This window comes from Nomascus leucogenys, chromosome 5, assembly GCF_006542625.1.
Source record: "Nomascus leucogenys isolate Asia chromosome 5, Asia_NLE_v1, whole genome shotgun sequence".
In the NCBI taxonomy this organism is placed as follows: Eukaryota; Metazoa; Chordata; class Mammalia; order Primates; family Hylobatidae; genus Nomascus; species Nomascus leucogenys.
Window position 1 is genome coordinate 17,759,421 of NC_044385.1, and position 26,958 is coordinate 17,786,378.

Sequence of the window (26,958 nt, forward strand, 5' to 3'; positions counted from 1 at the left end):
AGCATCTAAGGGCACAGGAATAGAGGACCCGAGGTCACGCCGTCATTGGAGTCCAAGGGAGAGTGTGAGGAGCCGGGCGGCAGAGCAGCCCCCCAGGGTGAGGGGCAGAGAACAGCCACCCTAGAGGAAGACCTGCCACTCCCCGCTTCACCACTTGCCCCCTCACCGCTCCCCACCTCACCACTCCCCCCAGGGAGCTGGCCCTATACCCAGCTGCTTCCTTAAAGAGTTAGCACAAACAAAGCAATTAAGTGTTTGAAATTCTTCAAAAGGAAGAACTTATACTAAGATGATTTCTTCCTTTTTTTACACACAGGGTCTCACTCTTTCGCTTAGGCTGGAGTGCAGTGGCACAGTCACAGCTCACTGCAGTCTCCTACTCCTAGGCTCAAGTGATCCTCCCACCTCAGCCACCCAAGTAGCTGGGACCACAGGCGCACACCACCACACCTGGCTAATTTTTTTTTTGTAGCGACAGGGTCTCACTATGTTGCCCAGGCTGGTCTCCAACCCCTGGGCTCAAGTGACCTTCTCGCCTCAGCGTCCCGAAGTGCTGGGATTATAGACGTGAGCTACTGCCCCAGGCCTAAAATGATTCCTTAAACACACTTCTTAGTTCTATTTCCTGGCCCTTCAGGTGAGGTGGAAAAGGGTGGCCCAGCCTATCATTTTATTCATCACCCAAATCTTTCATCCAGGAGAAGAAAAACAGAGAGGTTAGAGGGCTGTGTTTAGGTGGGTTACATGCAGACCTGTTTCTAAAGTGCAGAGAGGGAGCCGGTGGCCTCAGCCCCAAGCTCAGCATCCATGAGGGATTCTACTTTCTGGGTAACTGCGCAGATCAAGGCCTGATTCTTCACCTCCATGAGCTCTCACTGTCCGCATTTGAATACTCTCTGCAACCCTTATTCATTTTGTTACCTACTTTGATTTTTAAAATGTCTGTCACTCAAAGTCCTCTGAACTAAAAAATTCCAAATTGAAACTATGAGGTGCAGATCCATGATATTAAAGCCCTTCAAGCAGCAGAAGGGGGAATGGTTTTCTGACGAAGCAGGTCATGGTAGAGGGGGAGTGAGAGAATCTCACCACCCCATGGCTCTAACTTTGCGAATTTCTTTTCTTTTCTTTTTTTCTTTTTTTTTTTTTTTTTTTTTTTGAGACAGAGTCTTGCTCTGTTGCTCAGCCTGGAGTGCAGTGGCGCAATCTCAGCTCCCTGCAAGTTCCGCCTCCCAGGCTCACACCATTCTCCTGCCTCAGCCTCCCGAGTAGCTGGGACTACAGGCGCCTGCCACCACGCCCGGCTAATTTTTTGTATTTTTAATAGAGACAGGGTTTCACCGTGTTAGCCAGGATGGTCTCAATCTCCTGACCTCGTGATCCACCTGCCTCGGCCTCCCAAAGTGCTGGGATTACAGGCGTGAGCCACCACGCGCGGCCAACTTTGTGAATTTCATTTCCCCATTTAACTGAGGAGGAAACTGAGTACAGAGAGCGGAGATGGTGAGACTGAGGTCATGTAACAGGGTCCACATCCGAGCCACGAAGCATCCAAGGGCACAGGAATAGAGGACCCGAGGCCACGAACCAAGGAGTCCGGCCCCAGAACCACAACCTGAGCCCCACCCACTACTGCTTCTGCAGGCTGCCATGCAACTCAGTAATAACCCTTTGGTATGAAGTGTGGGCGATCCCTATTGTCTAAACTAACCACGGCCTGAACTAAGTGCCTTGTGCCTCCTCAAAGTGTGGTTCCCAGGCCAGCAGCATCAGCATCATCCTTGAGTCATTAGAACTATAAACTTCCGCCAGGCACAGGGGCTCATGCCTGTAATCCCAACACTTTGGGAGGCCAAGGTGGGTGATTGCTTGAGACTAGGAGTTTGAGACCACCCTGGGCAACATAGTGAAACCCAGTGTCTACAATAAATACAACAAATTAGCCAGGCATGGTGTTGTGCACCTGTAGTCCCAAGCTACCCTGGAGGCTGAGGTGGGTAGATTGCTTAAGCCTGGGAGTTCAAGGCTGGAGTGAGCTATGATTGACAACACTGCACTCCAGTGTGGGTGACTCTCTCTCTAAAAAAAATGAAGACGAGGACAGGCATGGTGGCTCATGCCTGTAATCCCAGCACTTTGGGAGGCCGAGGTGGATGGATCACCTGAGGTCAGGAGTTCGAGACCAGCCTGGCTAACATGGTGAAACCCCATCTCTACTAAAATACAAAAATTAGCTGGGCGTGGTGGCGGGTGCCTATAATCCCAGCTACTCTGGAGGCTGAGGCATGAGAATCACTTGAATCTAGGAGGCAGAGGTTGCAGTGAGCCGAGATCGCACCACTGCATTCCAGCCTGGACAAGAGGGAAACTCCATCTTGAAAAGAAAGAAAGAAAGAAAAAAAATGAAGAAGAAGGAGAAGAAAAGAAAGAAAAGAAATATGAATTCTCAAATCCCACCCCAGTCCTGCAGAATAAGAAACTTGGGGACTGGGCCCTGGGACTCTGTTTTAACAAGCCCTCCTGGAGACTCTGCTGTGCACTGACGTTGGGGAAGCACTGGTTTGGTTTCCAACCCAGCTGTGCTTTCTGAGCCTCTGGGGAGCTTTGCAAACACCGCAGAGCTTAGCTCCAGGGATTGCAGGTGGACATTGTTGTTGTTTCACTCCCAAGGTAACTGGAATATGCAGCAAGGTTTGAGAAGCACAAGTTTCATACAAAGAACAGGGCTTTGAAGTTTGAGAGCTGGGTTCAAATTCCTGTTCTGACATGACTCACATATGCCTTAAGCTTTCTAAGTCCTACTTGGTCCATCTGTTGAAAGGTGGAAGTGAGCCCTGAATGAGAAGCTGGCATCATTTCTGGAGCATGGCAGGTGCCCAGTGAACATTAGCTCTCATCTTCTAAGCTCCCAGCACAAGCGTGGCCCCCCAGCTGATGCCAGAACACATGTTGGGAGTGTCGGAAGGAGGACCCAGATGCTGAGGAGCATGTCATGGGATGGGACCTTAGAAGCCCTGTCCAGGGCTGAAAGCTGACCATATGGACACACAGTGTGCACCCTGTGCCATGGGGTTTGGAGCTGGCAGGAGGTGCAGCTGAGCCATGCATGTGGCATGTGGGAATTGTGAGGGCTCCGGGCTTGTATGAGTCAGCTTGGGGCTGCCAGAACAAAATAGTGCAGGCTGGGGGCTTGCACAACCCACAGCCCCGGATGCCAGAAGTCCAGCATCAAGGTGTCTGCAGGGTTGGTTGCTCCTGAAGCCTCTCCATGGCGTGGGACGGCTGTCTTCTCCCTGCTTCCGCACGTGGCCGCCCCTTTGTGTGCATCTGTGTCATCATCTCTTATAAGCACAGCAGTCAGACTGGATCAGGGCCATCCTCATGACCTGCCCACCTCCCTAAGACCCCACCTCCTGATACCATTGCCTTGGGGGTTAGGATTTCAATCTATGAATTTTGGGGCGGAGGCGCACAGACATTGACATCTCCTGAATTGGCCTCTGGTTGGCCCCTTGTGTGATGAAATGAGTGCCGCAGTGAAGCTCACGAGCAGGGCTGGTCCTGGTTGGTGTGCAGTTACCTGCGGGCCAAATTCTACATCTTCAGCTCTGCAATCGTGGGTTTCTCTCAAACATATGAAGTGCAGACAGCCTCAAAATCAGGGGGCTGGGGAGTGGGAGGGAAACAGTGGCTACCCACGCCGCCCCTCAGCTCGGCTCTCTGCCCTGGAGCCAGAAGCTTCTGGAGAGTTCTCTGGCCCCTCGCTGTCCCATCAGTCCCAGTTTCTCAGGTCCTTCCCAGACATCCCCCCCCGAACCAGCGGCCACATACCCTGTCCTCCCCTGCTCCAGCCCCGTGTTCCTCACGTGAGGAGGATGCTCCTCACCTGCCGGCATCGGGCCAATCCTTGTTGCCAAAAATCCAGGTACCTCTTCCCAGAGCTCACTGCAGCTCGGGCCGCGGGGCAGCCTCGTTTGTCCTGCACCTTCCTTCCTTTCCTTCCAGCTGCCTCTGCCCAGCCAGCATCGTCTTGCTGGGTCCTTTCCAGCCTGTGTGTAGATCTGTGTTTCCAGGCGTCTGTCCTTCCTCTCTCTGCCGTCCCCCTCTCTGGTGGTCTCTGACATCACTTCTAGGCTGTAAAACTGCAGGGCTAACACCTCCACCCTTATTTCCCGGGTCCCCGCGCCGTTCCGCATTCCCTGAAGACTTGGCTTGATGTGGAGATCCCACAGCCTCCCCTGCTCCAGTCCCGTTCCTTCTGGATGGCCCCGCAGACCTGCTGGGAAAGCTGGGGAGGCTCATGGGAGCCGGGCTGCTGCCCTGGGCTGGCCTGGATCAGGAGGCAAATTAAAAAAAAAAATTGGGGGGGGACAGGGTCTTGCTCCAGGCTGGAGTACAGCGGTGCAATTATGGCTCACTGCAGCCTCAAACTCCTGGGCTCAAGCCATCCCGAGTAGCCCAACCACAGGGGCGCATCACCATGCCCAGCTTATTATTATTATTATTTTGTAGAGATGGGGGTCTCACTATGTTGCCCAGGCTGGTCTCAGACTCTTGGACTCAAGTGATCCTCCTGCCTTGGCCTCCTCAAGTGCTGGGATTGCAGACGGAGCCACTGCGTGGCCAGGAGGCACTTTTCATGCTTCCCCTCCGATCCTGACAATGATTTTCCAGGGTGAACAGAAGGGCCCCCATTTCACAGAGCAGGCTCAGTAACATCCCATGGTGACACAGGTGGTGGGTGGCAGGATGCAGCGGTGGAGCCCGTCTCTCCCACCCCAGAGCCTCCTGACTCCTCCCCTCCAGCCCTCATGAGCCAGTGAGTGAAGGCGACTCCAGCTTTCCCTGTTAGCAACAGGAGTCACTGCCCCTCCCCTGGCTATGACCAAAGGCGCATTTGCTTCCCATCACCTCCTGTCTTCGTGTCCCCACCGGACCAGGAAGAGGACAGTCACAGCCTGGGTGCTTAACTTGGCACTGTGTGGGTAAATTAGGCAAATGACTTAGCTGATCAGAGCCTAAGTTTCCCCAGGGGTAAAATGGGAGTAACAACATCTTTGTGTAGAGATGAGAGGTTATTTGGAGGGTGGGACACCCATTCCAGGGCCTGAGAAGTCACACCCAGTGCCACCTCCTCTGTTCGCCCCTCTTCCTTTCCATCAAGCCTTTCTTTTCACTCCTGGACTTCACTCCTGTGTGGACCCGACAGTGGTGGCCATGCATTTACATGCTCTGTCCCAAGATGGGCTCCTTCCCATCCTGCCCGCCCTCCTGCTGCACACCTGGCAGGCCCAGATGAGGAGCTCAGATAGGCATCAGGCAGCACCCACCCTGCACATCCTGAGCTGGAGTCCAGGCCAAGCAGTCTCCGAGTGACGGTTTCCTGGCTGAGGCCACGCCCGCAGCAGCGCAGAAACGCCTCCGTCTTTCCACCTCAAGAGGCACTCTGTGAAAGTCCTCGCATTCTGTACTCTGGCTCCTTGCTTGCCGAGCAGTCTTCTGCCCACTTCCTTCCCATGCGGCTTCAACAGGGAGAGAAGCTGACCAGCAAAATCCCACGCCCCTTGGCCCACGTGTCACAGATCAATGGGTGGGCATTGGGAGGATGGCGTGGCTTTCCTACAGCCTCTGAGTGGCTCAGCCTCACCCATCTGCCAGGGTACCCTCCAGCTGTGATTTCTCAATATAAATGCAAATCAGGTGACCGACTGTGGGTCTCTTGGCTCAAGCAGCACCTGTCCTCAAGGGCGGTCTGTTCCCGTTTTTGCTCTCAGAATCAGGATCAGAGCTCTGGGCAGCTGCCTGGGCCCTGGAGAACACCCCTTTGACCCTGCAGCAGGGAGATGACAAAGTCACAGAGGCTCCGGGACAGTGGGGACCATGCATTTCAGTGACATGGAAATGCTTAGAATTTAGGGGGTCCAGCAACTTAGATGGGAAAAATGACATTGTTATTTTCACAACCTCCAACTGAAATGGAACACTCTACCACGAATGTCGACAACAAAATAGGAACTTTGTCACTAATTAAAAAATCACAGATATTTTCATCACATTAATTATTGTAGCTTTTTCAAAACATTGCTTATGCTCATCACTACTTTAAATTATGGCAGCAATTAGACAGGAAGACTTGTTATTTAATGCATTAAGAAGCACATATTAGGAAAATATTTTGATAACTGTGTCTGGGTATAATTAGTCTTCTTTGTAATCCCATGTAATCAATGTGTTTTATTCATTTGAACACCTTCTGAGAGGAGGCCCTGAGTTGATGGCTCACGCCGAAGGAATCCATGGCATCAACAGGGTGAAGGGGCTCAGCAGGGTCTGCGACTGCCTCTCTCAGGATGAAGGAATCCTGAGACCATGCTGCCACCCCTGTCCATCTGCTGCTGCCAGAATTCTTCCAGTGATGGCAAGTGTGGTGGGCACTGGGCTGCTCAATGAGTAGTCATCCCTTCCCTGTCCTCCTTGCCAGCAGAACCCACTTCATGACATGGGAGGAGGTGGGGAGTCTAAGGGGTGGGGCGGTCATTGGCAAAGATGCGTCTTCCCTAAGTCAGAAAACAAAGACGCACAGGAGGCAGCACGCTCCAGGTCTGTTGAGTGATAAATGTTGGACGTCTGTCCACTCCCAGTCTCATGTTGAACTTTGACCCTCAATGTTGGAGGTCAGGCGTGGTGGAAGTGTTTGGACTGTGGGGGTGGGTCCCTCCTGAATGGCTTGGTGCCATTATCACAGGAGTGAGTGAGAACTGATTGTTGAAAAGAGCCTGGCTCCTCCCGCCCCTCTCGTCATGCGATGCCTGCTCCCCTCTGCCTTCCACCACCAGTGGAAGCTTCCTGAGACCTCTCCAGAAGCAGACGCTGGAGCCATGCTCCTTGTACGATCTGCAGAACCATGAGCCAAATAACCTACCATTTCCAGTATTCCTTTACAGCGACGTGAACAGACGGAGACCCTAGCACCCACTGGACTAAATGAACCGTGATGGGAGGGGATGGGTGCTTGGATAGGGAGCAGTTTGTCCACAGCAATGTCAAGCCCCAGGATCAACGTGGAATCCCATCACCTTTGGATTTCTTGTTATACAAGACAACATCTCTTTTAATCTAGCCTCCATTTAGGTGGGCTTTTTATGGAAGCTCTCCAATAGGGAATTCTGCCAAATTGAGAGCAAGGAGGACAGTCTCGGGGAAATTCCGCAGCAATGTGAATCAGTGGCTTCGGTGCCCCCTAAGGGTTCTTTCCATGCCCTTCAGGAGGCTGGCGCCTTGTTGAGACTGGGTCTTTATTCCTGAAGAGCAGATCATGGCTACTGCTCTATGATGCTCCTTATAATTGCATCCAGAGTCTGGTTCAAATCTGAGTCACCTGTGGGTGTCACCTGGGCTAAGGACCAAAAGGTCTTCTCTGTAGCCCCCTGCCTGAGGCCCCGGGAGCTCAGGCAGAAACTGCTGAGTGAACACTCCTCTTTACCTCCTTGGAACCCTAAGGGAGACAGTAGCTTTTGGAAACAGGATGTATGTTATTTGCAGGCACACACAATGCATAACATCAAATACGTATACATTGTATTAGGAGATTGCTGAGAAATCGGCAAGAACTGCTGAGAAGAGAGTTTTCTTTTCTCTTCTCTTCTGTAGGTAAGTCCATGAACAGAAGAGTGTGTCAGAGGCGTTTTATTTTTCTGGCTGAATATTCTTGAGAATGTGAAGTTATACTGCAGAATCCAATCGCTGAGTTGGGTTGGATATTTCATTCTGAAAAGCATTGCAAGTCTGACCCTCTCTGCTCCAGTCAGGAACTCCTGTCATTCCCCACCCCCACAGCCTTCCCCAGCATTCACAATGCTCACACACGGGCCCACCTGCCAGTCTGTCCTCTTCCTCCTGGGCTGTGCCCATCAGGGGATCTTGCTGCTATGTCCCAGTGCTGGGACCTCTCAGACACTGTGCCCCTGCCAGCAACGCTCTCCCTCGCCAAGTCCAAATCCCACAGAACCTTTGAGACACGGCTCCAACAAGGGTGCAGCACCCCCCAGGCTGAGAGCCTGCATTTGGCTTGTCCTATTTGTCGCCATTTAATGTGTTTCCTCCTCACCCTAGGTCTTCTTTGGGACTATCAGTGCAACACAGTGTTTCAACAAATAGTTACCGAAAAAATAAACCTCTCCCTGTTGCCAGAGCAGGAACCACACACAGGATCCCTAAGGGGCTCCCGTGGGTGCTACAAAACGATGCTGAGAGTTCCTTTAGTTTTCTCAGATGGCAGCAAATTTTTGGTGTCTCAAACAATAGGGAAAGAAAATGGATTACATGTGGTCTCTAGAAGGTTTCAGACACTCATTTGGGCCAGTCCTGCCAGTGGCCAACCTCCTACCTCACCCCAATGTCAATCAAAATCGCTAAATAATTGGGCCAGATGCAGCGGCTCATGCCTGTAATCCCAGCACTTTGGGAGGCTGAGGCGGGTGGATCACTTCAGGTCAGGAGTTTGAGACCAGCCTGGGCAACATGGTGAAACCTGGTCTCTACTAAAAATACCAAAAAAATAGCCGGGTGTGGTCATGGGGGCCTGTAATCCCAGCTACTCGGGAGGCTGAGGCAGGAGAATCACTTGAATCCGGGAAGCAGAGGTTGCAGTGAGCCAAGATTGCACCACTGTACTTCAGCCTGGGTGACAAAGTGAGACTCTGTCTTGAAAAAAAAATTGTTAAATAATTGGTCAAGGTTATGTTTCCTTGTACCCTTGTGGGGCTGTTCAAATGTAGGTATTTTTCTTTCTGTTGTTGAGATGGGAATCTTGCTTTGTTGCCCAGGCTGGTCTTAAACTCCTGGGCTCAAGTGATCCTCCTGCCTCAGCCTCCTGAATAGCTGGGATTATAGGCACGCACTACTGTGGCCTGGCTCAAATGTAGGAATTTAAAAGGTACTGAAGGCCGGGTGCGGTGGCTCACGCCTGTAATCCCAGCACTTTGGGAGGCCGAAGCTGGCGGATCACTCGAGGTCAGGAGTGCAAGACCAGCCTGGCCAATATGGTGAAATCTCAACTCTACTAAAAATTTAAAACATTAGCCAGGTATGGTGGTGAGTGCCTGTAATCCCAGCTACTTTGGAGGCTGAGGCGGGAGAATTGCTGGAATCACTGAGGTGGAGGTTGCAGTGAGCAGAGATTGCGCCACCACACTCTGGCCTAGGCGACAGAGCAGGACTCCATCTCAAAATAAATAAATAAATAAATAAATAAATAAATAAGAATAATAAAAAATAAATAGTATCTGAAGAACCTCAGAGAGGCTTGGATGGAACTGGAGAACCCCAGGTAACTGGTAAACAAGTCTATAAATCTTAACTACTTGAAAAACTGTAAAAATATTTGCCCCCCTGGTTTGGAGCACAGGGTCTGGGTGTGAGTGCCAAGGGCTGGCTCCAGGCAGGTACACAGGAAGGACGTGATCTTGAGCAGGCTAGCAACTTCCCTCACCAGCTTCCCCCACCAGCTTCCCCTGTGGCTGTAAAATGCAAATATATTTAAGGGCTTGGCTGGGTGCCTGGCACATCATAAACACTCCACAAATGATAATGATTATTATTACAAATAAGAATAACCAACCAAAGGGCACAGCAATAAAAGCACATCTGCAAAGGGTGATAAGAAACGGCCACTGAGCAGGAGCTGCAGAAGGCTGACCTCAATCCCAGTCCCCACACCCGCCCCACCCAGCCCTCACACACCAGGACAGACTCTGGCCAGCAAAGAGCAGTATCTAGAAAGTATCTTCTCTTTATTTAAGTTAAACAATTTTCAAGGATGGTTTCCATCTATAAAATGGACAAAGTACAAGCTCTGTACAGCAGTTCTTTTTAAAAATCAACTGGAAAAAAAAATTACCAAACTATATTTTGAATTTGCAAAACATACTCACAGATACCATCATCTGAGCTTTTATGAAGACATAAGAAAGGACCACCACAGAGAAGACAACTAACTTCGGCACACTTTGCTCGAAGGGCTCTTAGGAAAGAATTCTGAGTTTTAAAAACAGGAGTGGGAGGGTGAGATAGTCCTGATGACTAAAAAATAACGCAACCACAGTAAGTCACTTTGGCACACTGTGTCATGTAAACATAGCTCACCGCAAAGGACCCCTCCCCAGCCCACCCCTGCTCTTGACGCCTGGACCATCCAAAGCCGCCACCCAGCTCGGGGACAGGACACTGCCCCCAGGGCATGGGCCGCACAAGGGCCTGGGTAGACACATCCGATGATACGAAGGCTGAGAGGGCCTGAGGGTGCGGGCGGGGTGAAGGTGTGGGGGCAAAGGATTCATCAAAAAACGTGATTTTAATACAAGCCAGATTCATCAATTTTTTTTCCCTCCTAACAGTAGTAGCAGCTCGCAGGTGACAGGGTCTGACAAAAGAACCTGGTGCTGGGGGCTAAGCACGCCCTGCTCTGGCCTGCATTCCACAGCCTCGCACAGGTACCTAAGGGGGTTTTCCTCAGGCTCCCCCCAAGTGCCCACTGTGAAAGACAGAAGCGTGCGGAGTCACTCCGGCGTGGGGCCACGCTGCCCACTCAGAACACATCTGGTTGCATGGCAGGGGAGGCGGGAAGAGAAGACCTACAGGGCAGCCCTCCAGCCAGGCTTCTACCTCGGGGCCGCTGTCCTACAGTGCACACCCGTGGGGCTCCTGCCGGGGAGAAAGACACACAGTGGCCCCTTTCATACAAGACACACGGAGGAGCATGGCACCGGCACAACCTCCCAGGATGGCTCCTAACTCCAAGGCCGCCGCTGTCCCTCCGAGGGGCCTGCAGGTCTGCCTAACTGACGCTTTTCTCAGACTGCCAGGCCATGCCAGCCTCTCTGAGACTGAGCATCTGTGTGTGCGGCGCTGGAGAAGGTGGCCGGGAGTGGAGGAGGAAGCAGGGCACCGACCACAGAGTGGCAGGGGTGACAAGGAACGTTCCTGAGTACCCAGGCAGACGCCAAGCACCTCTCCCCATTATGACTTTCAGTTCATAACCGTCTGTGGCTTAAGAGGACCCCAAGGCTACTGTCTCCTGCCCTGAATCCTCAGTGTAAATGAGCAGGCATTGTTTGGTTCTGACCCTTCCTAATTCTTTCCCCAAAGCCCCCTGAAGTAGTCACCTTGGCCAGGTGGGATGTGGGAGGGAGCTGCGGGTGGGGCAGGACTCGCTGCCTGGCTGGAGCTCCCCAGGCCAGCAGGTGTGCAGGACTGTGAGCCAGGCCTGTGCCCAGGCTGACAGGCTCATCCCTGACACTGCTGGCCATTAATTCTGAAGGCCCAGCGTGCAGGGCTCAGATCACAATGAGGCCAATGCTAGCATGTGACAGCTGCCTGGCATCATTGGTCTGCCCCGTGGGTGGCTCACATTGAGAGCTATGGGGTATGTTTTATATTCCTTAGAGAAAAGAAATTTAATGTAAAAAGACCCAAAGTGATATCTGTCAAAGTAAGTAACCCCTCCAGGTTCACAGATACGCATAGCACGCAAAGTGGATTCTGACGCACAGTAGTGACTCTCAGGCTGACTGACGCCCAACAGGGATGCCGGGGCCGAGGCCGGTGGTCTGGAGGAAGCCCCCCAGCTGGCCACAGCAGTAGCACCAACTGGCTGATCGGGCTCCAGGGGACAAAGGCCACCTCCTCCCTCCGTGAGAAACTGGCCCCACCAGGCTCTGGCCCCTTCTCCCGGAAGCTGCGAACGGCTTTGTGGGGAAGTTACAAGATGATGATGACCTACAGAAACCATAGGGAACTGACGGTACATTCTTTCTCTATAGAGCTTTATATTTAGTGTCCCACCATAGAAAACTTCATCCTCAATATAGCAAGTACATCAGGTGGAGGGGAGTCTGGGCCAGGAAGACACTTGGGGATGGAGGAGCAGAGAGAGGGGCTGTCGACGTAAACCTGCCACGTGACACGACTCGGCTTTGTGGAAACCATACGTGATTTCGATGCGATCGAAAATGGAGATTTCAAGAGTTCTCCTCGCTCCCCTGGGGCATGTGTGCCCCCTTCTCCCGCCCTGTCCTCAGCTCGCACGCGTCCATTCAGTTGCTTCTACCACTCCCCGGTCGGTTGTCGCTGGGTGTCACTCAGTTGCGGAGCCGGCAGAAGTGAAAGCTGGAAGGAAGAGGGGCGCTCCGGCCTGGGGAAGGGGGCCCGGCTGGGCCGCACCGAGAGGAGGGGGAGGGCAGTTCTCGCTTCTTGCCGCTGCTGTGTCTGCACAGTCGTCCGTGCCTTGCCGAAGTTCGACTTTCAGACCATGATGGAATACTGAGGTATATTAGTTTCGCGGAAAGTTTAAGAAACATAATCAATAATGTGATCACCAGACTCCACCCAATGGTGCAGGAGACAGGACGGCAGGGCCTCCTGGGCCCTCCTACTGCTGCAGGTTGAGCGAGAACTTCCACTGCTGCGAGAGGGCCGGGCCACACACCTCCACGCTCAGGCCCCCGCTCTTGGCAGTGCGACTGTCCAGGCACAGGTTGCTGCCCACATGCCTCAGCTTGGAGTTGCCCTCGATCTGTTCCCATTTCTGCAAGACACAGGAGAATGCCTTAGAGTGTGGGCACAAGGAAAGGAGTAGAAACAGATCCGTGTGAATTCAGGACCTTGTGGCTGCATTAAAAACTCACAGATAGACACGTTTTTCCCAGCCTCTCATCTGAACGGCCGGGGAACTTGCAGCAGCCCCACAGGAAACCAGCCACAGGTGCTGCTGGGGACCCAGGAAACGTATTCTCTGCCTTGGATCAAAACTCAGAACCTCTCCTGCCCCAACCTTTCTGTGGGTGTCCCCTCCTCTGAGCCCCAGCGCTCTGGGCACCCACCCCTTCATCATTAACACAAGGATTTGATGTAGGGGAATTTGCATGCCTTCATAAGCAAGCTTGATCCAGTGATGGTTCACCCCAAGAAGGGATCCACACAAAGCAGAACCAGCTCCTCCCCTGGCTGTTGGAAAGCAGCCCTGCCTGGAGGCCTTGGTCTGGGCACATCCATCCTCCCACTTAGGGCTTTCTGCTCGGGGGAGCCAGAGGAACCGTGTCAGGCCAAATGTCAGGAAGAGAGATGCTTGTGTGAACAGAACATAGCATTGAGAAGCCTATTTCTATGTGGTCTGTTCTCTACTGGTGTGCAAGCTCCTTGGTGGATATGAGAAACTTGTCTCTGCTACCCTTGAGCCCCCTGGTGCTCTGTATGGCAGGGACCAATGTCTGCTGAGTTCTGAACATGCCGCTTGTAAAGTACAGGGTACGATGCCTCTTTACTAACACTCAAATCAAGCGAACAACCAAACTCAACCCACGCACCTGTTACCCACCAACCAAGCCAGAAATCAAAGTGCACACCACAACCCAGCCTGAAGGAAATCTGAGGAGCCCTGTTTAGCAAGTAACACAAATACCCCTTTCAGCCTGAGTGCAGGCGGCTCACGCCAGTAATCCCAGCACTTTGGGAGGCCGAGGCAGGAAGATCGCTTGAGACCAGGAGTTCAAGACCAGCCTGGGCAACACAGCAAGAACCCATCTCTACAAGCATTTTTTTTTTAAAAATTAGCAGGGCATGGTGGTGCATGCCCGTTGTCCTAGCTCCTTGCAGGCTGAGGTGGGAGGATTGCTTGAGCACAGGAGTTTGAGGCTGCAGTGAGCTATGGTCATACCCACCCCTGCACTCCAGTCTTAAGCAACAGAGATCCTGTCTCTTAAAAAAAAAAAAAAGAAAAATCCCCATTTAAAAATCTCTAATGTTTGTTCTTAAAAAACAAAAAGTCACATTTTTTTCTTCCCCGAAGCTCTTGTTTCAAATAATGAAGTCTGTGGTTCTAATTAATTTTTTATATTGTGTGCACTAAAGCTCCTTCACCTAAGTATTTTTTGCAAATCCTTTTGACATTGCAGAATTAAATTTTCTCACTCCTGCCTTCCTTTCCCCTTTGACTCTGCAAATACGCACATAATATGAAAACATGGACGTGCCTGGAAACCAAATATTCCAACTGGCAAAACCAGTTCAGCTCCAAGATAAAATTTGCTAAGGAGCTTCCTCTCGAGGGGCCAATGAGTGAGGCAGGGAGGAGATGGTGCAGGCAGAGGAGCCCAGTGCTGGGGACCCAACCTGTGCGAAACAACCACAAGGATGTTGTCACCTGGACCCTGCCTTCCTTATTTCCGTCCACCTGCTCACCTGGAGCTCTTGCCAACAGGGAAAGACAGTGCAATCAGAGGAGCTAGGGGTGGCTTTCGCTAAGTGCCCATCATTGCCTCTTTCATTTCCAGCTCCCTTGTTACTGTCAATCACTCCTCATGCTGTTTTTCTCCATTGTCATGTAAAGTGTGTATGTATTGAGGCTGCCCTGTTACTCTGAGCAGCCAGGAATCTTCTCAACAAAGAATTCAGAATGAACGGAATCTGATTCTGGCCACTGAAGGGACTGCCTGTAGTGTGTCAAAGCATCAGCTAAATGAAGAACCTTAGAAAAACAATAACGAAACTCCAGCTCCGTCTCACACAGGTGGCCTTGTTAGCTCTGATGTGTCTGTCTGATGGGATTGTGGTTGGGGGTGGGCAGCGCAGATTTTCAAGGCAGTCAGACTCTACTGAAACAGCCCCCACATCCTCTATAATAGCCTGAGTCTTGGGGTTTAAAACCTAACAGATCCCCATTTATACATGCCATGCATCCAGAAAAACTTAATATTTATAGGTCTTTTCATGCTTCACGAAGGTCCTAAGGCGTGTCAGTTATGGTTCCCCAAAACTGGGACTGAAGCAGAAACACCTGTCAGTTCTTGATATTAAGCAATATTGAAGTAATATTTGTTTTTAAAAAAGGTGTCAACTAAAGTCATCACTTTATCAATCCATTACATCCAAAGACATCTCTGCTCCATTACATCCCGGGAGAATGTGTTTGAGACTCACCCAGTACTTGGCTCAGCAGATGCCAGCCTTGCCCTCGAGGAGCTTCCTCTCGAGGGGCCAGTAAGTGAGGCAGTTTCTAGGTGGTTTGGGTCCAAGCGGTGCTAGCCTTCTCTTGTTTAACAGGCACTCCCTTATGCATTTTGGTATCAAGTCATCAACACAGATGGACATTGAGAGATGTGGATTGTGAGCAGAACCCAGGACAGGCTGGGACTCTGCAGAGCAGGGAAGGAGGAGCACCCAGAGCTGGCGCAGGGGTTTGGAGACAGACAGGTGAAAGAGGGCCCTCTGCAAGCGTCTCCCTGACAACTGGGGTCAGAACAGGGGACTCGGTCCTGGCCTTGGTCTTCCCAGATGACTCCAGGGTGGACGCAATGACTTTCTGAGACTTTTCTGTTGTGAAATCAGGGTTAGACTAGAAGCTGGCTTAGGCTCTTGGCTCCAGTAGGTTCTGTGCCTCAGTTTCCCTATATCCCATCTATCTCTAAGGACCGACTGTAAGAACAGGGGCAGGCACTCCAAGTATGGGCATGCTAGGAGGACCTTTTGTGCTTGCATTTCTATTCCTGACACTAATTGTTACCCCATGCCTTGAGAAAGGGTGTGCCCACAAGCTGCCACAAAGGAATATGTCAGAGAAAACCAGCTTACAAGGCAGGTAGAAAGTCTGTTCTGAAATGTTTAAAGAAACTGTATGTGTGTATATGTGTGTGTGTGTGTGTGTGTATGTATATATATGTGGTGTGTATATATATGCATATATATGTGGCATGTATATATATGTATATATCTGTGGTGCCTATATATGTATATATATGTGGCATGTATATATGTATATATATGTGGCATGTATATATATGTATATATCTGTGGTGTCTATATATGTATATATGTGGTGTTTATATATGTATATATCTGTGGTGCCTATATATGTATATATATGTGGCATGTATATATATGTATATATCTGTGGTGTCTATATATGTATATATGTGGTGTTTATATATGTATATATATGTGGCATGTATATATATGTATATATATGTGGCATGTATATATGTATATATGTGGCATTTATATATGTATATCTATGTGGCGTGTATATTTGTATATATATGTGGCATGTATATATATGTATATATATGTGGTGTGTATATATGTATATATATGTGACGTTTATATATGTATATCTATGTGGCATGTATATATATGTGTATATGTGGCATGTATATATGTGTATATGTGGCATGTATATATGTATATATCTGTGGTGTGTGTGTATATGTATATATATGTGGTGTTTGTATATATGTATATATATGTGGCATGTATATATATGTGGTGTGTATATATGTGTATATATGTAGTGTTTACATATGTATATATGTGGCGTGTATACATGTGGTGTTTATATATGTATATGTGGCATGTATATATATGTATATATATGTGGCATGTATATATATGTGGCATTTATATATGTATAAATGTGCCATGTATATATACGTATACATATCTGGTGTGTATATGTGTATATATATATATGCAGTATTTATATATGTATATATGGCATGTATATGTATATATATGCGGTGTTTATATATGTATATATGTGGCAGGTATATGTATGTGGTGCGTATATATGTATATACGTGGCGTGTATATATACGTATATATATGTGGCATGTATGTATGTATATATACGTGGTGTGTATATATGCATACATATGGTGTGTATATATGCATATATATGTGGTGTGTATATATGTATAAATATGGTGTATATACACATATATATGTGGTGTGTATGTATGTATATATGTGGTGTGTATATGTGGTGTGTATATATGTATATATGTGGCGTGTATATATGCATGTATACATGGTGTGTATATATGTATATGTGGTGTGTATATATGTGTGTGTATATATATGCACACACATATACACACATATAGACACACACACACTTGCATTATGTATCGAGTACCATCCATGTGAACATTAATCATTTAGAATTTTTGTAAATTTAAATAGAAAAAAGTATTTGATGAATAAACAAAAGTAGATAATTTCTCTTTAAAATTTTCAGCGGCATAGGGAAGAGAATGAGAAAATAATCAGAAATAAGCAACATTAGGTTTGTGGCTTAAGTCTAATAGGGCAGCTAGACATTATTCATAGTGATGCAAAAGAACACATAAGTACACGCAGAGATGGATGCTTTGAGAGGCAGCACAGAGCAAGAGGGCGCAGGCCGTGGCTACCCTGGTCTGGGTTAATCACGGGCACCCACAGGTGCCTGCAAGCCATACCTGTCTGCTGTCATTTTCTCGGCAGCCCTGCAGCTTTATAAGAGAGCCCGGTGCCCGGTCCACCACCGTAAGGCACAAATCCATGTGCTTCACCGACTTCTCCTTCGTCAAGGCCCATTCCTGGTAAACAAAACCAGAAGTCAGAGGCACGCTATGCACAGGGCTGTGAAAGGAAAGAAGGGGCATCGACGAGGGCTCCAAAAGGAAATGGGTCATGGAGTGGAGCTTAGATTTAGAACCCCTGAGCCAACTGAGAATGAAAGAATTACTTTTTGCCTAAGGGCAAATTTATAACACCAGAGATGTGGGAGAACCTCACAATTGAGCAGTAAGTTGGCTGAGTGATGTGCAGAAGTGCTTTGAGGACCTTAGTAACTAAAATAAAACTATTAACTATTTTAGCCCCAAATACAAGTTAGACTGCCTTGTTCATTTTTCTATAATTCAATGTGAGCTGTAAAAACTGTGGCACAAGCTTGGTTATACACCAGGTAGACAGTTGGCAGCTGGTCCACCCATGCTATTTTGGAATGACTCTGCCCTCATGCAGGTATGGCCTGCAAACAGCATTGATGAATGTGAACTGTAGTAAATAACGCATTGCATATTTAAGCAAAATATATCGTGTATAGCCTCCTAAGTGTATGCTAATTGATCTATGGATGCTCATGAAGCCCTCTGAAAACTGGAGGAATAGATCTATGAATTTCTTTGAATACATTACAGCTAAATTTAATTGGGTGCTATGTGCCAAGCATTATTTTAAGCCCTTTATACAACAGCTCCATGAGGGCTCCTATTCGCATTTTATAGATGAGAAAACTGAGCTAGAGGGTGTTTAAATAACCTGCCCATGATGTTAACAAACAAACACACACATGTATGTACAAACACACACAAGTTAAAGGCTGTGACAGGGTGAGAGGACAACCATTTTGGATACTAAATGAGACATGGTCCCAGGTGGCAGAGGAGGCCGGAGCCTGTTCCGGGCAGGGCCACAGCAGGGACTGGAAGGTGAGGCTTCTGACCATCACTCTCCATTTGTCCCACTCAAAGGGATGAACACCCCTTAATATCCAGAGGCAGCAAGGCCCTTTCCAGTTTAAAACCCCACAGGGACTCACTATCCACTTCCATCCCCTTCCACTCTAAGCCCCGGCACGCTGCAGTGGCCCTCCCCTCCGTCTGTCTGTCTTTCCATCGGTCTGTCCCATGACCACCTGCTGCACACCCGCATGACACAGGTGCTGTCACAGAGCCAGGCTCACTTTCTAGTGGGGAACATGAAAGACACACAAATAAAATGTATTCTGTAACTTCAGGCACTATTATGTGCTATGAAGACACTGTTTTTCTTTTTTCTTGGTTCTTGGAAACAGAGGTAAGGAAAGGAACAAATAGTGTTTAAAGAAGCCTCACTGTCTAGTATCTATATCATGTTGGAACAAATAGTCCGTCATTAGAAAAACATTAAAAGGTGAAGATTCAGCCAGGTGTGGTGGCTCAGGCCTATAATCCCAGCACTTTGGGGGCCAAGGCGGGAGAACTGCTTAAGACCAGGAGTTCGAGATCAGCCTAGGCAACATAGCGAGACCTTGTTTGTACTAAAAATAAAAAATAAGTTGACCAGGTGTGGCAGTGCATGCCTGTGGTCCCAGCTACTTGGGAGGCTGAGGTGGAAGGATCGCTTCAACCTGGGAGGCCGAGGCTGCAGTGAACCGTGATTGTGCCACTACATTCTAGCCTGGGTGACAGACCGAGACCCTGTCTCAAAACAAAACAAAACAAAACAAAACCCTAAAGATTCTAGCATTCAGACCTTTCACAACCACTCGTGGGATGTGCCATCTCCAGCTCTCGGCATCAGCAGAGGGGATGCAGAGGCATGGACGTCCATCTAGGAATCAGTGAAGAGACCTTCACCTGTCTGAGGACTTCCTGCTCCCCTAACAGGGAGGGGGGCTTGGGCAAGCCTGCCCACCTCCCGGGTCTTCCATTTTCTCACCTTTTAATTAGTGTTCCTCACATTCTACTCCGCGAGGAATTCTAGGAAAAACGGATTCTAGGTCAAATGAATTTGGGAAACAGACTTTGTGCTGCGTTTATCTCTCGGAAATTCACAGTCTATTAAAGGCTCTGAAGAGTCCTAGAGTAGAAGCACCTGCTTGGCCTGTGCACTGTAGCATCCCAAACACGGCATGGAGGGAGCCCTGACCCACCCACCCCTGCCGGCCACATTCTCTGGGGAAGGCCACCCGACCCTGAGTCGAATCCCAACATTCTATGATGCTGTCATTCAACATGGGTGAGTTCCAGCCGGCTCTTCGAAGTGCCCACAGGCACTCCACGTCACCCATACTCTAGGACAGTGTGACATCACAAAAGTAATTATTTGGTCTCTGCCCCTGCTTTCTGGCACAATCACAAGGCTCCTAAAACCCTTGTCATTTCCTGAGCCACAGGGGTTTTAGGAGCAGCTTTCATTTAGTGTTTGGTCTTTGACCCCGGTTCCTGACAGACAGCTCCTAATCCCTCGGAATTTCATGGGTGATGGGAGTGTCTTTTGTTCTAATGAAGCAGCTCCAATGGGCTCCTGGATGGGGCTGGTCACCAGAAAGACCAGGTTATGCCGAGAAGCTTGAAACTGTCAGTGCCCTGCCACCCCATCCTCCGGGAAGGGGAGAGGAGCTGGAGATCATGCCCATGTGATGAGGCCTCCATCCAAGTCCCTGCACTCCAGGGCGTGGCTGCCGGACACGCGGAGGCGCTGGGAGAGCGGCACACCTGGAGAGGGCATGGAAGCTCCGACACCCCACCTCCACACCGCGTGTTATGCATCTCTCCCATCCAGCCACTCCTGGGTTTCAGTCTTTCCTAATCAACAGGTAAACCAGGAAGTAAACCATTTTCCTGAGTTCTATTACTGTTCTTGCAAATGAATGAACTCAAGGCGAGGTCGCGGGAGCCCTGATACACAGTCAGACAGCAGGTGACAACTTGGACTTGTGACTGGCATCTGAAGTAGGAGCATCTTGTGCGAGGAAGCCCTTAACCCATGGGGTCTGTGCTAACTCTGGGTAGGCAGTGTCAGAACTGAATTGACAGGCAGGACACTCAGTGTCTGCAGAGAATTGGAGAATTGCTCGGTGTGGGAGGAAAAGCCCACATGGCTGGTGTCAGAGGTGAGAAGTTTTGTGAGAGTATAAAGGAGGAAAAGCAGCTTGTTTTTTTCCTATTCACTGGGTCACAGAGTATGGAAGGTGTGGAGTGCAGAGAGGAAGCCGTGTGTGTTTCCCATAGGCAGATGGCGTTCAGGATGGAGAGGGCCAGGAAGAAGCACATTGTTCTGTCCCTGCACTCACAGGGGCCGGGGACACCACCAGGATGTGTGAAACTGTGGCACACAGAAACGCCCACTCACAGTGAAGAGGAGAGTCCTGAGTAAGGGGGACAACGCGGGTATGGAGAAGGGTTCCAGACTGTCCTTGGCAGCAGGTGTTGGCGGATGCTGGCTGGTCTGCTGACACCCAGTTAAAGATCATGTCTGAATGTTTTTACAACCTCCTTGCTATTGTTGCTTAATTACTGTAAAGCAGACTTTACACAGGATTCCAGAAAAACTAATTCAGCTGGGCAAACAACAGAGCTAGTTGCCGTTTTGTTCTTCTGTTGCATTTCAATTATCTGAATTTGTGAAATAAAGTTCATAAATATTTAAGAAATGCTTTTTTGAGCTGCCACTCTTAAAAGGCATGGCCATTAATTTTCTCATTTCCTGTGTGTCTGCCAAGGCTCAGCCGGAAACCAGATAACAAACCTCACTCTTCCAAAGCACCAGGCCCTGTTTTCAGTTGGGAAATATTACTTACCCTCTCGTTTCTCATCCGTGTCACACGCTATGCAAAAAAGCATCACTTTCTGTCGGTTCAGAGAGGACTCACGCACAGTGCGTTTGTGAGTTGGAACATCTGAGCCATACTGTCTAATGTGCTAGCTACAGGGCACATGGGGCCATTTACATTTAAATTCACCAGAATGAAATGAAATTAAACTTGTAATTCACACTAGTCATATTTCAAGTGCCCAGTTGCCACAATGTGGCTGATATACTGAATGGCAGATCTAGAGCATCCCCATCATAGCACATGGTTCTATTGGAAAGTACTGATTAGATAGTAGCCCACTGGCCCAGGCAGTAAGGTGCTCCCAAGCTGAGGGTGTAACATGCATCATGTCATCCTGCCATCTCACATCACATTGCATCTGCTGATGTGTTCATCTTTCCACTAGAAAACCCTTGCTCCTCAACTCCTATTTTTTAAAAATTTTTATTTATTTTTTTGAGACAGAATCTCACACTGTCACCCGGGCTGGAGTGTAATGGTGCGATCTTGGCTCACTGCAACCTCCACCTCCCGGGTTCAAGTAATTCTTCTGCCTCAGCTCCCCGAGTAGCTGGGATTACAGGTGCCCACTACCATGCCCAGCTAATCTTTTGTATTTTTAGTAGAGACGGGGTTTCACCATGTTGGCCAGACTGGTCTCGAACTCCAGACCTCATGATTCACCCACCTCAGCCTCTCAAAGTGCTGGGATTACAGGTGTGAGCCACAGTGCCCGGCCCTAATTTATTTTATATTATTTTAGAAACATGGTCTCACTCTGTTGTTCAGGCTGGAGTGTAGTGGTGCAATCACAGCTCACTACAGCCTCGACCTCTTGGGCTTTAGCAATCCTCCCGTCTCAGCCTCCTGAGTAGCTTGGACTACAGGCACAGGCCATCACACCTGGTTAATTTTTTTTTTGGTAAGGACGGAGCTTCCCTATGTTGTCCAGCCTGGTCTTGAACTCCTGGCCTCAAGCAATCCTCCTGCCTTGGCCTCCTAAAGTGCTGCAATTATAGGTGTGTGCCACTGCACCAGGCCAAATCCTCATTTAGAATCACTTGGTAGCTCTTAAAGATCTGGTGGTGCCCTCTGACCCTAGACAAATTAGATCAGGCTCTCTGGGCATAGCACCTGGCATCAGCATTTTGTAAAAGTTCTCTGGGCAGGCTGGTTGTGGTGGCTCACACCTGTAACCCCAGCACTTTGGGAGGCCGAGCCATGTGGATCACTTGAGGTCAGGAGTTGGAGACCAGCCTGGCCAACAGTGGAATCCCGTCTCTACTAAACATACAAAAATTAGGCAGGTGTGATGGCATGTGCCTGTAATCCCTGCTACTCGAGAGGCTGAGGAGAATGGCTTGAACCTGGGAGGCAGAGGTGGCAGTGAGCCAAGATTGCACCACTGCACTCTAGCCTGGGCAACACAGCCAAACTCCGTCTCAAAAAAAAAAAAAAAAAAAAGTTCTCTGAGCAATCCCAGGATGTGGCCATTGGAGGGGGACAGAGAGTGAGCAGGGAGTCGGCACTTACTGCTGGAAAGGAAGGGAAAGCCCGCGTGTGAGAACAGTAATGGCTGCACAACACCAAAAAGGAAAAACAAAAGCAGGGTGGGAGAAGTGCCCTGCAGATCCAATCTTGTTCATTCCTTGGCACAGCCCTTCGCTGACCTCTGAAGTTGGTGCAGAGGCGAGGAACGGGCGCTCTGTGTCAAAGGTCTGTGCTGTGGCTGCCCTCAGCACTGTGCCCTCTGCTCAGTGCCCCCACTGTGCAGAGAGGAATCCTAGAGACTCTCTACCGGGCAGGACCTGGGGGGCGAGGGCCACAGCCCTGAAGGCGGGACACAGGCTGTCCTCCTGAGGGCAGGTGAGGAGGGTCACAGGCAGCAGCTGCACAGACAAAGTCTTTGGTTCCCGTAGACCTGCCACCTCCACGGGGCCCGGACTCTGTCTCATGTTACTAGCCGTGCGGTAATTAAGGTGCAATGCTGGCGGGGGGCGAGCCAGTCACAGAGCCTGATGCACGGGAGATGAAGCTGGGGCCGGAGACTCTGATGACGAACTCTCTCAGCTGGGGCCTGGGCACACGCTTCTGTTTAACGTGCTGTAGCGTAAGGTGTGTCGCTTTCCAGCAGAGGCACTGACACAGAAAGGAGTGACCTCTCCAACCTTCCGTGAATCATCAGAACACTGCAGAGTGACAGTGGGAACTCCAGAGATTAAACACGGAGGTGAAGCTGGCCAGGGATCACAAGAGGCCCAACACCCAGATAGTACGGAACCTGGGTGGGCACCTCATCCGTTGTGTCATCCACAGACCAGAGGCAAGCTTCACCCAGCCCCACACGAATTATCCACAATGTCTGCATTTGGTGAAATCTGCATTAATGCTGTGTGATCGACCAAGCCTTGCAGCACCGTCTGTCCGGTTTAGATGAAACCCAGCTTGCTGAGAATGAGACCCATCATTTCCCCCTTCCTCATGGAGCTCCGCTTTTCTGAGGGCATTTTCGTGGATTTTCACTATGGTTCTAGATGAAAACACATAAAACATCTCTCCCCAAGTTCACTGCTTTAAAGATCTCAAGAATGAAGCCCAAACCGTGGAAATAAACATGCTGTGATCAGTGTAGAAGGAACACAGCCTGTGAGACGCCTCCTCCAGTCACACCTGGACCACAACGGGACCCACAGCAGCACCGCACGGCGCCCTCCATCGCCTCTGAGTGAGTCCCCTGGGCCCCCTGCTTCCCAGCAGTGACTGAGAACACAGTTAACAGCAGGGTCTTGGATGGAGGAGCTACAAGAACACAGAAGCATGGACACGGTGGGGATGGCACCTTCCCCTCCGCCTCTGCCCACCCCACCAATACCAGCTGGCTCCTCCTTTCACCCGCTTCGTCTTCCACTCTCTTTGTTCTTCCCTCCCTCTGTATGGGTTCCTCCCTCCAGGTGACTCCTGACATTGGTGGGGCCTGTGACGAGTACCCAGGGGGCTCACCTGCTACAGTATGAAATACCTAAAACTGGTCTATCAGGCTACAGCCAAAGGCTGGCTTGTGTGTGCACCCACACCTGAAGCCTGCTCCCTGGGGAGTGTCCTCTCACAGCCCAGAGGCTACACACAGACGCCAGGGCCTGGGAGCCTGGGAATGGCACACAGTCCTGCCACGCGGCAGAGGGAAGCCCAGCGCTTAAACATGGAGGTGAAGGCAGCCGGAATAACAGGAGGTGCAAGCCACCTGGACAGCACAGAGGTGAGCAGGTGCCTCCTCTGTTTCATAACCCACAGATCAATGATACGAAGTCATGTACATGAAACAGAGAGCAAAACAAGCTCTGCATCTGAGTAATAGAGAAAAAGAAGAAAGAAGCAGCACGAGTCTAGGTGCGTGTGCATAAGGAAGAGAGGGGGACTGAGCCCAGGAATCAGGAGAAGAGAGCTGTTGTGTGAGAACGTGATGACCATATGTGCTATTGTGTGTGTGTGTGTGTCACACACATGCACAGGCACTGGAAGCACACTCATACCTGTCGGCAAACCTGACCCATTGGCTCTTACCCAAACATAGCATCACATTTAGCTATTCCAAACCATCGAGACTGCTGACGCCGATACGGAGAATCCAGGAAGCAACTCTACCAAAACCACACAAGAAAATGAGGCTCTCTCTTATTTTCTAACGCATCAAAGCCAAGTATCTTCTATTTAAGGGCTGGGGATTTAGGGGAACCAGGGACAGGCCCTGGCTACCTGCCCCATGCCCATGCTGGATGGTGACTGGCCCAGTCAAGCCCCAGGCAGGCAGGTTCCTCTCTCTCTTCTAATTTAGGATATCCAGGCCATTGCAAGTAACTGCTAAAACTACATCACCAAGTGAAGAAAGGAGTCAAGGTATTTGTGGATTGCAGTCTGCCTGGACACTCACTTGGGAGGAGCACCCAGCTTTACACAAAAGCATATGCCCCCTTTCAAAAATACTTCCAGTTAAAGAAAGTTAAGAAATCAATACATTCAGGATACACACATGGAGTTAACCTGCCTTTTTTAAAACTGCAGGCTCTCCTGGTGCCAGGCAAGTTTTCAGGAAGGGGGTAAGAGCACACAGGATTACCCTTTAGTGCATGAAGCTCACATTTCACCCAATTCCTATTATTATCTCACGGAAAAACTGTTTTTAGAATCTGAAGTCTCAGCTGGGCCCATCAAGCCTTCATTTTGTCTCTCCTTTGCGATGACGGGAGAAGAAAAGAAGAGAAGGCAGTGGGGTTTTTTTGTTTGTTTTTTGAGACAGAGCTTTGCTCTTGTAGCCCAGGCTGGAATGCAAGGGTGTGATCTCAGCTCACAGCAACCTCTGCCTCCCGGGTTCAAGCAATTCTCCTGCCTCAGCCTCTCGAGTAGCTGGAATTACAGGTGCCCACCACCAGGCTTGGCTAACTTTTTGTATTTTTAGTAGCGATGGGTTTCACCATGTTGGCCAGGCTGGTCTTGAACTCCTGACCTTAGGTGATCCACCCACCTCAGCCTCCCAAAGTGTTGGGATTATAGGCGTGAGCCACTGTGCCTGGTGGTTGTACGTTTTTATGCCTCTAGGAAAAGGTGTGTATGTGTGTAATGGAAGGAATTAATACTGAGTATCTTCTATCTTAAGCTATTATCTAACAGGCAGGAGCTATAACTAGCAGCTGCCTTAGTGCCCACAGTTAAGAATCTGTTATATAGGGACACCAGGCAGGTATAGACATTATATTCTGGGGCCAGACGCAGAGGCAGAATGGGTGCTTTGGGGTTGAGTGCACATGGCCGAGAGGACAGAGCTGGCAGGAAGAAGACCAGGGCCCTGCAACCAGCAACTGTGACCAGTGCACCCTTGCCACTGCAGCAGAGCCTGGTCCGAAGCTGATGACAGAGCTGATGCACCAAAGTGTGTGACATCCTATCTGGCCCTGGGGCTGGCTGCCAAAGAGGCTGTGGCCAGCAAGAGCCAGGCGCTTCCTCACAGACATCACCCATCCCAGGAGAAAGGTGGCAGCTGGGACTTCTAACCTCAGGACCCCCCGACTCCTGCTCTCTCTGGGCCTGCAGGTGACCTAGCTTCCCCATGCACATACCTGGTTTCCCCCAGCATTGTGACATTCATAAACTCCAACCACACCATCAGCAAAGTGTCCCAAAGTGTCGAGGCAGTTAGTTCCCTGCTGCAAGGCCCCAAAAGCTATATCCTGATGGTCTGGAACCCTGAAAAACAACGTGACAATCACCTGCTTAATTACACATGACCACCAGCTCCCGTCCACCAGCCCCTTTGCTCAGCAGCTTCATGACAGGTGACAGGAACGAGAGAAAGACCCAGTGACTAGGCATGGTGCCTCTTCCTACCACAGGTAGTGTGTGTCAGGGACACGGCATTTCTCCCAGGCTCTGGACTTCCAACACTTTAAGACTGTATGTTGGAGAGGTATTCTTTATATTCTATATCAGGTCATTTTTTTTTTTTTTTGAAAGGAAGGAAAAGCTCCTGATACTCTTCAATGTTAGTCTTATTGGAAGTCATTTAGAAAATCAGTGTGGTCAGATCCTGTTGCCTTGAACTTTCCAATACACTTAGGATCTGACCTTTATCCAGTAAAGACGGGAAAGGTGAGTAGACTTGTCAGGTGGCCTAATGCGAACAAAGCCACAGCCATGGGGAGGAACAACGTGCTTCCGAACCAGATCCAAACCTCAGCCCATCTCTGCCAGGTGCTGGCTTTCAGGCAAGACTCACTTTCTCTGAAGCTCAA

The 26,958-nt window shown here is 49.7% G+C and overlaps 1 protein-coding gene across 3 annotated transcripts in view; it reads right to left on the bottom strand.

Moving 5' to 3' along the window:
• Positions 1-9,772: 9,772 nt before the first annotated feature.
• Positions 9,773-26,958, bottom strand: part of GALNT2 (polypeptide N-acetylgalactosaminyltransferase 2) — a 214,084-nt gene continuing 196,898 nt past the window's right edge. For 2 of the 3 annotated variants that reach the window (XM_030812714.1, XM_030812716.1), the window contains exons 14-16: positions 26,287-26,413; positions 17,289-17,408; positions 9,773-12,583 (exon numbers count right to left, since the gene is read on the bottom strand). In XM_030812714.1, the coding sequence (XP_030668574.1) occupies positions 12,428-12,583; positions 17,289-17,408; positions 26,287-26,413 (403 nt within the window). In that variant the 3' untranslated portion in view covers positions 9,773-12,427. The remainder of the gene's footprint in view (positions 12,584-17,288; positions 17,409-26,286; positions 26,414-26,958) is intronic. The other variant, XM_030812715.1, reaches the window with a different exon arrangement.